The 11728-nt window shown below is 34.0% G+C and overlaps 1 protein-coding gene across 1 annotated transcript; it reads right to left on the bottom strand.

Annotated features, from left to right (window-relative positions):
* Positions 1-1227: 1227 nt before the first annotated feature.
* Positions 1228-5536, bottom strand: LOC146935812 (putative disease resistance RPP13-like protein 1). Its single transcript, XM_085750895.1, has 2 exons — positions 1968-5536; positions 1228-1413 (listed from the first exon to the last, which is right to left on the bottom strand). The coding sequence occupies exon 1, from the start codon at positions 5432-5434 to the stop codon at positions 1988-1990; it is 3447 nt and encodes a 1148-aa protein (XP_085607021.1). The 5' UTR covers positions 5435-5536; the 3' UTR covers positions 1228-1413; positions 1968-1987.
* Between the last annotated feature and the right edge of the window lie 6192 nt (positions 5537-11728).

Raw genomic sequence — 11728 nt, forward strand, 5'->3', positions numbered from 1 at the left:
GTGAACGTAGTCACCCACATCCAACTTTTCAAGAGAGGAACAGGTAGGCTTGTAATCCCAGTGTAATAAAGGTCTAGAACTCGGAGAGATTATTACAACCATAGAATGTTAACATACGCAAATGTTTTAGACTTGAAAACAGTTAAATTTGCACATTCTTGCATATCTTGAAGCGTTGGTCATCATAGCGTTGTTCTTCTCCTTTCAAATTGTATAATGCCTTAGGCTTTGTTTGGGAGTTTGAAGGGGAAGGAAAGGAAAGACTTTGAGTGGTGCAAAATATGAGGAAAAATGGAGAAATCTTTTAAATTTTTTTAAAGAGTAGTTTTTTAGAGAATGGTAAATTAATGCATATGATTACTATATTTTTAATTTTAAAAATACTATAATAACATAGATTAAATTTGAAAAATTCATATTAACCCTCCTAAACCCCCCAAAACCCTCCTCCAATACAATGTTTTAGTTCCTCAAACGAGGAGAGTTTTGTATTATGAAGAAAAGTTAACCCCCCAAAGCCCTCCCCTCCCATTTTCCTTTATTTCTTCCACTTGCTCCTTCCTTTTTTCCCAAGCTTTCCCCTCCCTTCCCCTCCAAACTCGCAAACAAAGCCTTAATCATACAAATATTCTCTAATTTTCTATAACCACAAATGTAAAAATAATTCAAAGCATACGCGCAACACGAAGGTCAAAATCTAGTTATATTAAATGAAATTATAAAAAAAGTTATTTGTATGTGTTTGAGGTCATTGGTGATCAATTCAAGCTCAGGATACTTTATGAGATATTTATCTGATATGGGAGAATGAGATAGAAATTTTAATCAATCAATTCTTATTATTGTTATTTTGAGAACAAGTAAAGATCATGAGCATGATTGCACTGATATGGAAAAAAATGGTAGGAAACATTGGTGTGAAATTCCACCTTGTGTTGTGAGGGGAATAGTTAATTTAGAATATGTAAATTGATAGACTAAACGCATCTCCGTTTGAAAATCATGCTTGTAGTTTTCTAAATTGGAGTCTAATGCCTCTTTTGAAAATATAGTGAGATCAACAGTGTTTTTAAAACATGCCTTACCTCAGAGCTCTCAACACCATGTCGTAACATGCAATAATAAGTGTTGAGAACCCACAATTACCATCAATACAAAAAGAAGCATCAGAGGTGTAGTTAGTTAGTAGTTAGTTAATAAGAAGCAAAGCAAAAAGGGCAAAAAGAATGATCTGGAAGAACTAAAATTAAATCCAAAGAATTCAAAGAGTGCCAATGACTCCAAAGCATAATGAAAGAATTACATTTTATTTTAATACATAGTATAATCTGTCATCATTCTTAAAGCTACTTAATGCCTTATCCACCACAGTCCAGGCATTACAACTTTCTGCTACACTTCCTCTTTTAACACCTGCAGTCAAACACAAAACAGAATTCAAGTCCTATTCAGTAATTCATCAATATTTTAATGCCTTTCATAAAATAAACATGTTTATGATTCATATGTTTGCTTTCTAGCTAACAAATCACATTAAGCTGCATTAGAACAAAAACACAAACTTAGTGGCACCAATTATTGGGAAAATCAGCAAGAGAAAACCTCTAAACAAGTGGAAGCACAACCACGAAAGAAGTAAAAGAGACAAAAACAACTCATAATTAAGATTGTGGTTCGGCACTTCAAACCTACATCCACAATCTCTAAACAAAATATTTATTACTCAACATGTGCAATGGACAAAACTACAAAAATTCTCAACTCGAACAGTTGCAAATTTTAAAATTTTTGCTCAGAAAAATTTCAAACCCTCTCTCAGTTACAATTTTTGCCAAAAAAAAAAAAATATATATATATATATATTTATATATATATATTTTACGGTTTCTTCAATTTCAAGAAAAGGGTATGATAGCATAGCCAATGCAGAAATTATATAAATTAATGAGTTAATCAGATGGGTGTACCTTCCATTTTCAACAGCTAATCAGTCAACTATCTCCACAACTGGGATATGACAAATTGTATGCCAACGCTCTCCTTCCTCCTTTTGGTACTGCTCCTTAAGTAATGGACAATTACAAATGAACAACTTAGAAAGGGAGTTGGGTAGACCGTCCTCTGGCAAGCGTTCAAGACTAGGGCAGTTTATAATCCATAAATATTTGAGAGATTTAAGGTGGAGAAGACCCTTGTAGTTTATTATTCTTAACTTTGAACATTTTTCCAATTGAAGAGAGTTAAGTGTTGGTGGCAGTAGATTCTCCTCCGGGAAGGAGTCCACATTTTCAAAGTCATCACCAACACTGAAACTTTCCAGAGAACTGAGTTGGAACAAACCCCACTCCCCTCTCGAAGCAATTAGTTTTGGGCACTTGATTATTTTAAGCCTGGTCAGGGAGGAAGGCAACCCTCCCCGAGGAAATGACTCCAGTTGTGGACAATCATTCAAATCTAAAATTTCAAGATTGGGGAAGAAGTGTAGGGGAAATAGAAAGGTGGAGTGCCAGACATTTATAGAGAGTGTGAGAAGAGAATTAGAGCTAGGGAAATCCAAAGAGGACCATTCTATATTTGCACTATCAAAGCCACCAACATGCAAATGTTCAAGAAAGGAGTTTTTGAATAGAAGTTGCTCCAGGGAAGACACAATGACTTGAGTTCCTTTTAGGCTGACCCATGTCAATTTTGATGGCATATCATTTATCAAAATGTTTTCACATCCCTTCAAATGTAGAAAACCAATATTAGAAGCCTTGGGAATTGAAGCCTCCAACTCTTGGCAATTAATAATCACCAATTTTTGCAAAGAAGGAACGTGTTGGGGTAGAAAATTTTTCAATCTGGGACAACATTCTATAGAAAGCTCTTTAAGCAAGGGGAAACCTTCAACACATAACCATTCCTTCCAACTAGACATGTCATAAAAACGCAAAATTTCAAGTGACATGAATGGACTATTTGATGAATTAATGATCTCTATTCCATGACAGCTTGACATAGAAAGAATCTTGAGATGTGGAAACGAGCCAAATTGTGGCAGCAATGAACAGAAGCTACATCCACTCAGATTGAGAGATGCTAAATTGGACAAATGACAACCCCCAAGCCAATTTGGAAAACTAGTGCCTCGGTATTGTCTTATGGTCAACCTATTTAGGTTACTATTTGGTTGAAGAGCCTCCAAGACAGACATTTCCCTATTGATTTCTGTTGTGGCACAGCCAGTGTATATGATATGTAATTCTTCCAAATGCTTCTTATCTTTCAAAGTTGCTTCTACGGCATCTAAAGGATTAATGACATTTTCTAACCCGGAAATACAAAGTTTCCCTCGAAGATGGTTAAGTTCTGCTAACTCCTTAATATCAGACCCATGCTCCTCTACCAAAACAAATTTATTCAGTGTCTGAAGATGGTTTAGCCTCCCTATCTCTTTTGGCATCTTCTCTATAACAGTGCCTTCCAGATCAAGATGACGTAAATTTGTAAGTTTGTAAAAATCTGAAGGGAGCTCAGTCAATGGACAACCTTGCAATAGTAGTGTTTGTAAATTATATAGGTTACAAATGGAATCCGGCAACCTTTCAATATTTGTGTGAGATAGGTCTAGATAACGCAAAAGCTTCAAATTTTTTATCTCATCATCTAGCTTTTGAAGGTTACAATGTTTCAATGATAACATTCGCAAGCATTTTAGATTTGAAAACAAATCTTGTTGTACTGTGTTGCATATCTCCCGGTGTCTGGCACCAGAGCCTTTTTGCGCCATTAAACTACGCAGTCCCTTGATCTTATAAATATGTTTTGTCATTTTATCAGCATCTTTTAATCGAGGAGAACACCAAATGTGACGTGTCCTTTCAGTGACATCTTGCTCCTTATCATCCTCTATCTGCAAGCAAAGTTCTCCTGCCAGTGATTTTGCTAAATCATTGATAAGATCATGCATTACGAAACACTTATCCCCAGGTATTAATTGCTGGAAAAATGAAATTGATTCTAGATCAACAAATAACTCATTACCCAACTCTTCTTCATTTTTATCAGTTCCGTGGCACTTCAACAAACCATCTGCTATCCAAAGCTTGATTAATTCACCCTTGTCAAAAATGTGACCTTTGGGAAATACGGAACAATAAGAAAAACAACGTTTCAGAATGGAAGGGAGATGATGGTAACTCAATCTCAGTACTGAATTAATTTTATTGTCACTCTCTGATAAATGCCACATATCTGTCTCCAATATCTTAATCCATTCACGTTTAGAGAATTTTCTTCGCAAGAGATTCCCCAACGTTTTCAGAGCTAGAGGCAACCCTCCACACTTACCTACAATTTTCTTGCCAATTGATTCATGATCTGGATATTCACTTGCGTTCCTTCCGTGAAAAGCATGTCTCACAAACATACTCCAACAGTCACTCTCCTTCAGTTTATCTAAATTAAGCTCCTTGGTGGACTTCATGACAGATGCTACCTCCTTGTTACGTGTTGTCACAATAATTTTACTTCCAGTAGATCCATGGCATAAGGGAAGTAGTAAGCGCTCCCAACATTCCTCACTCCCATTCCAGACATCATCCAGAACAAGCAAATATTTCTTACCAGTTAGTCTCTGCTGCAATTGATGTTGGAGTATATTAAACTCTTCCGCATGTGTTGAAGAGTGAAATGACCTCAGAATTGCTTTGGTAAGCCCAACAACATCAAAAGTTTCTGAGACATAGACCCAACCTTTAAGTTCAAAAGGCTCCTGCATCCTGCGGTCGTTGTACGCAAGCTGAGCAAGAGTGGTCTTACCCATTCCACCGAGACCCACTATGCTGATTATTGGTACATGGTTGCCACTGTCTATGTCAGACAGTAAAAAATTGATTAACTCCTCTTTGTCACCATCTCTACCATATATGCTCGATTCATCCACCAAAGATGTAGTTGGCAATCTATCTAAGGGTTTCCAACTAAATCTACCTTCACTACTAGCAAAAGCGTCATGTTTCAATCCGAGCATATCCTTTTGCTTCGCAAGAAATTCTAGCTTCTCTAGCAATTCTATGATCCTAGCTTCAAATGGATTAGTGAAAGATGAAAAGAAGCTCAATACCTTGCTAGTAGAAAGTTGAGATTCACCTTTCAGCTTCTTCAGTGGTGCATCAGTTGCAATCTCGTCTAACAGCTGATCAACCTCATATGCGTAATGTTTAAGATCATCAAGCCACTTCTTCACGTACATGCTTTGGTACTGCTTCATCTCGGCTTCTTCCAACACATGGTTGATAGAATTGAGTGTTATTAGAAGTTTCTCTAGCAGATTAACATCAAGTTTGCTTCTGCGGAAATAGTCCATGAAATCATTGGAAGACAACTTCTCAAGAGCCACTTGAAAGAATGACGAAAGAAACGCTCCACCAACCAAATCTGCCATGGACATGTTTTTTTTCTTTCTTTTTACTGTTTTTGAATTGTGGAAATTGAACAACAAGCTTAAGAGGCTATCTGCAAGAAGGTAATGTATTTTTTAGTTAGTTGAAATGAAAGAAGAATCATTCAATGACAAATTATTGTTATAAACTTATAATTATTAATGAGTGGAGCTTTTCTTTAATCATGTTAGACAAGTACTGATTAACTACTATTTGTTTGTTAGTGAGTTTTTTAATTGATGACATAACTCCTGCAATAGTTTATTATCCTACTTTGATTACTTTACAATAAAGGAAGCTAACGCGAAATTTCGTAAGATATAGCAAGATCATGATGCAATTAAAATAGTAATTTGGAGAAGAAAAATTTGAAACATTATCACTTTCTTTGTTATATATCATCAACTAAAAAATATTGCTTTTATTTGATCTCGACAAGAAGAAGAATCAAAAATGTTGTGTATTTTTTATGTCATGTAAAGTTACCAAAATTAGAGAGCCTGGCCGACATACTTATAGATTAATATCATTTACAAATAGAATATGGATTATGTGATATTTTATACTCTTTTGAATTAAGATCCGTTGACACATGTGTTAAACTTGGTGCATTACACATTTGATAACTTTTTGTAGCATTCAAATCAAATCAATCTAGTTTTTGAATCATGTTATATTATCTTGACGACTGGCTATACAAAACTTCAAACAATTTAGAGTGAATTATACGTTTAAATAAAATGATGTGATGAAATATCATATAGTTTTAAAATTCTACAAATTTTAATAGGTTTGATTTACTTAATCAAAACTTTTAACTCAATGTTCAGATTGATTTAATTCGTACTACATAAAGTTAGTCAGCAGATTTTAATTCAGAAAGATTATATCACAACATTGCGCTAAAAAGAGAAGGGAAATGATAGATACGGTGACAAAATTTATCATGAAAATTTTAAGACAGTGTATTTGCTAACACATTTTCTTAATTACACACCATTACCTCCTTTGATTTCTGTCAAATAACAAATTTAATTGGTTAAGACCTTTTCTTGATAAATTCTTGATAAAAACTCTCTACATAAATAGCAATGCTCAAAAGAGAATATGCAACTTTATTTTTTGTCTCTAGATAAAGAATTGAATATACTTTATCTCTGCAGAAGTATTGAAGAAGTGGAATTGAAGACAAACATCTCCAAGAAAATATCATATTTTGAACTTATCAAGTATCCTAAACTTGTTGAAGAGGATCCTCCTGAAGTTCCTGAAGTTCTCAAGTCTAGACTTTAAGGTTCTTGGCTTTCAATGTTCTTCAATAAGCCTGATCAGATTGTACTAAAAAGTCAAGACCCTGAAGTGATTCAGTTTCAAGAAGCTGACTACAGAAGCCATGAAGACTCAGCTTATGGAAGTAATTATTGAACAAAAACACCAGAGTGAGATTCAGGATAAGCTAATCAAAAAGCACGAAGAGTTGGACTGGAAAATGTATAAGCATCATGAAGAATCTCTGAGACAGCAGGCTGAACTAACTAAGGAACAAGAAGAAATGGCAAAGAAGCAAGATCAAGCCAATGTTGGGATTTCTCCTCTTCTGGATATGATGAAGAAACAACAGAAACCATAGAACCCTTAGTTGCACACCTTGTTTTTGTTTCTGTTAATTTATGCTTTCTGCTTCTGATACTTTTCTGCGTCTGATACAATCTATGCCTCTGATAGTTTTTGCTTTTGATATATATATATATATATATATATATATATATATATATATATATATATATATATATATATATTGCTTCTGATAATAAATCTTTTCATGTTTTATCTAATATTTTCTTACTCTTTCCAAATATTTTTGTTAATGACAAAAGGGGGAGTAAGACATAATAATGTTTAGGCTCTGAGTCCACTAGGTTAATTTTTAAAATTGACTTAGGAACCACCTTCTTATCTCTTAGACTCTGGATTTATTGTGAATTATTTCTGAGTGATGTGTTATTTTATACTTTTTGAACTTAAAATGAATTTAATTAACTTGGATAGAACTTAGGGGGAGCTTACAAAACTCACCTTCTGGACTATTAGACTTATGTGGAGCTTACAAACCTCAGACCCTAAAGTCAACTTGTTAATTAGATTAACAACAATTGACTATTAATACTTGTGTTTGTCATCATCAAAAAGGGGAAGATTGTTGGAACAAAATAGGTTTAACCAATGCCTCTTAAGTTTTGATGATAACAAGGTATTAAAAGTTCAGTTGGATATGCTAATATTTGTTCAAGTATGCAGGACCATAAACTAAAATTTATTATATCTAAATCAAAATATTGGTTCTAGAAGAACAAATTGAAGAGCAAATATTTTCACGAGAAGCTACGTTTCAAGTCAGAATCTTAATGAATCAAACTCTGAAGGTCATCCAGACTCTGAGGGTGTCAGACTCTAAAGATGTTTCAAACTCTGAAGGTCAGGATCTGGACAAGCTAAAGAACAAAGGAGCTGAAGCCTTGAAGATCATGCACAATAGTTTTGAAGGTAACAGAAGGTCAATGGATGTCATTTTCTGTGAAGGTACAAAGAAGGACAACCTTGAACCTTGTACGACCACTACTCCATTACCTTCAACATTCCCATGTGCATTGTACGAAGCTACAGTTGTATATTTATTGACAAAGAACGGTTAATTCCTTATCAATGAAAGGATTCAAATGCATTCCTTCATAGGACATTAACCAAATCAAGAAACAAATTAATGTTGAATGCTCAAGCTTCTCAAATAACTCTTTGATGCGCTGGCACACTTCAATGTCTCTTTTCTACCTCTATATAAAGGATTGAAGACTTGAAGATATTACTAGACTCTGCAATATTTAACAAGTGCCAAAACTCTGTCAAATTCATTACGCATCAAACACTTAGAATTTCTTATAAACTTTCATATCTTAGAAATTCTTAAGTCTAGAGTCTGAACTGTTTTGTATTTGTGAACACCTCCGATTGTATAGCAAGTGTTCAACCAAACAATTATTTCTTTGTAATCTTTATTTGTTAGAAATCTCTTGCTTGTGTGCTTGAGCAATTGTAATATTGTGCGATTATAGTGAAAAATCTCTTGTAAGTGACAAGGGGACTGGACTACTTCCGGATTGTGGAAGGAACCAGGATAATTGCTTGTGTCTCTTTCTTCTCTCTCTCTCTCTCTCTCTCTCTCTCTCTAGTATCAGCTGCACTTCAACCCCCCCTTCTTGTATTTTTCTCACCTTCAACTTTGTTAGCATCAAATCCCAAGAGAACTTGTATGAACCATTCTTGTTCTAACAGAAACCATTACTTATTGAACATACTTCCTTGACAAAAGTAACTCAACATTGGAAACCTTGTGAAATGGAGGTTGATTCTGGTACCTCGAAGCCCACATAACAAGGAAAAGAAAATTGCAGATGTTACTGCCATGGAAGAATCTACCATAAAATTACTGCATAAGAATGCTATTTAAAAATACATAGAGCCCCCTTTGGTAGGATATAGCAGCGCTTATCCTTGTAATAATGCAGACCCTTCTATCATCACTTCTTTTAGTTTTGCCTTACAGAATGTCGCAAATGAGGTGATTGAGAACAACCTTGAGCAAATTCACATAGTACATTTTGGAATGGCTTCTACAAAATGATCCTCCACCAGAACATTTTGAGAATGTTGATAATGATAATATTGAAGATGCAACCCATGAAGATCAGGTACTTAGTTCGACAACACTTTATGCGGAAAGGGTGCTACAAACACAGTTGGATATAGAGACAACAATTGTTACCCCCACCAAATTGTTGTCTGCTGCTTCAGAAGTACGTGGAATTACTGTGTTAAATCAGTGCGAGAGAAAAGTATATATAAGATAACACAATAGCTAAAACAACAACAACAACAACAACAACAACAACAACAACAACAACAAAATCAAGCATCATACAAAACCCACTCTAAGGTTGAATCATCCACACCTACTCAATGAATATTTTATATTGGATCTTGTTATTCGTGAGGATTTCTATATGAACCATTATGGTTTGTCAAATTTTCAAATCCATTATATTGTCTGCTTTTTATGGCTTTACTTTGACCTTTTGAGGGTTTGGTTTGGTCCCCCTCCGGTATAAATTTTTCTACTTTTTTTAATTATATTTATGAGTAAGGTGCCATAGGATGGGGGTCTCTCTGAGGTGCCAACCTAGTTTCGATCTCTGAGTCTCCTCTTGATGCCTATCATTTTTCTTAGTTTATCATAAAATGAATGATTAAACAAAAAAATATTGATCCTACCATTTGGTATACTTGTGCACAAATATGTTCTCACCCCAATGCTGTATTATAATTGTTGATAACTTTACCATGGTAAAATACAATATTTATTTTTCTTTTACTATCATGAAAGGTTAAAAAAGAATTTTAATTTTTTTAAGTAAAAAGTAATGAAAAATTAGTTAAATAATATTCAATTCTTACGATTAAGTTTATTATATGGCCTCTTTTCTATGAGTAATAAAGGGAAAAAAGCAACACATTGATATACCTAAGAGATGCTTGATGATTATTCCTATTTTTTGATGGATTATTAAAAAAGCTTAAACAATTTAATTATTTTTATGAGATCATGAAATTTATACGCTATAAATATACCAAATCATATAATATTTGTTATATAAAAATTAAGAGGGAACGATATGGTTGAAACCCTAAAACTTGTTAATGTTTTAATTCTATTTCTTTCCATATTTCTATCCATAATAGTATCTACTTTTTCCTTTCCCTGGATGCCACAACCATGTATAACAGATAAAGATTGTCCAAAAAAACACAGGAATGTTGTTAAGTGTCGTAAAGGCTATTGTGTAGGGATCTGAAACATCTCACTTAATTGAATGAATTCTTGCACTTGCAAAATAATTATAAAAAATATACCTTATACTATATTGATCCACTTGTTGTCCTTTAGTCTTTATGCATGCACTGAATAATTTGTTTCTTCCTAATTTCATGTAACTGGTGGCACTAAAATGAAATAACGCATATAATAGTTTTATTTATAATGTCTTATTATCTCATAGATTTGAAGGTATCACCATGGCCTTCAATCCATACATTACAAGGTTTGAGATTTTTTATGTCTCGGTGAAAAATAAAATCAAGACCAAACCAAAGTGGAACCAAAGTTTGTAAACATCTCTTTGTATTGTGATACAAGTCTAAAAAAATTGAAGTGACAAATTCGACATGAAGAGATTGAATTATTTATTTTTAATTTTTATAGTATATACACTACAAATTTTAGAATTTTCTTTATGCCGGGGAAAATTTGAGGCATTACTAGAATGAACCCATACTATATAGCCACTACAAGAAAAAATAAATTTAAAGAGGGTACAAATTCGTCAGCGAATTAAGAAATTTCAGTCACAAACCATCTTAGTTATATACTTAGCGACACATCAAAATTCATAATAAAAACAAGCCCTCCCAAAATATTGTGACAAGTAAAATAAAGAGGGGGGAAACACCAATACTAACTCTCTCGTGCACACGTAAGATATTAAATTTCCGTAAAAAACAATGCCAGCTACAAATTAGAGGATTAAGTTTACCATCTCCAATAGGATGAAATGTACATATTGTTGAGAAAGGAAGAAGAGGAGAGTTTACTTGAGAAACAAGTCACCTCTCATAGCTCTAACTAACTTGCCACATAAGCATGTAAAACTGTTATGACAGTTAGAATCGTTACGATAGAGTACAATAGTTCATGCTAACCAGTTTAGACTTGTGCTAGCTTATAAATAGTGCTCACCATCATTGTAACAGATTCATTGTGAAAATAAAAGACTTTCCCTCACTGTGCTTTCTTTATTCTCTCTCACAATTCATGTTTTACTTTTTAATATCAGAGCCTTCTATTGAGAGAAGGTTGTTACGATTTAGTTACGCTTCCCTTTCCACCATGGATGCATGCTTTTCAAGCGTTAATTTTTCTCTGTTTTCCGCTGAAGATTCATTATCTTTTTTTCCTTTCAATTAATCTTCAACCATCATCAAGATTCTCGTTTTCTTTTTTGTGCTTTCTGCATCTTTTCATGTTTGTTTAACAATGGTGTGAAACAACGGAAACGCTAACAAACAACGATGGAGTTCAAGATCCAACACAAAATTTATCTTAACCCGATTACTTTCATCCCAGTGATGGACCTCATTCTGCTACAATCAAGCCTCAATTGAACACTTCTAACTATCAAGCATGTCAACGA

The sequence above is a fragment of the Medicago sativa genome, chromosome 3 (assembly GCF_051527215.1).
Source record: "Medicago sativa cultivar Bolivia chromosome 3, Bolivia_mono, whole genome shotgun sequence".
NCBI lineage: Eukaryota > Viridiplantae > Streptophyta > Magnoliopsida > Fabales > Fabaceae > Medicago > Medicago sativa.

Coding starts and splice junctions, on each gene's coding strand:
- LOC146935812 (XM_085750895.1), bottom strand. CDS start 5,434: ATGTCCATGGCAGATTTGGTTGGTGGAGCGTTTCTTTCGTCATTCTTT.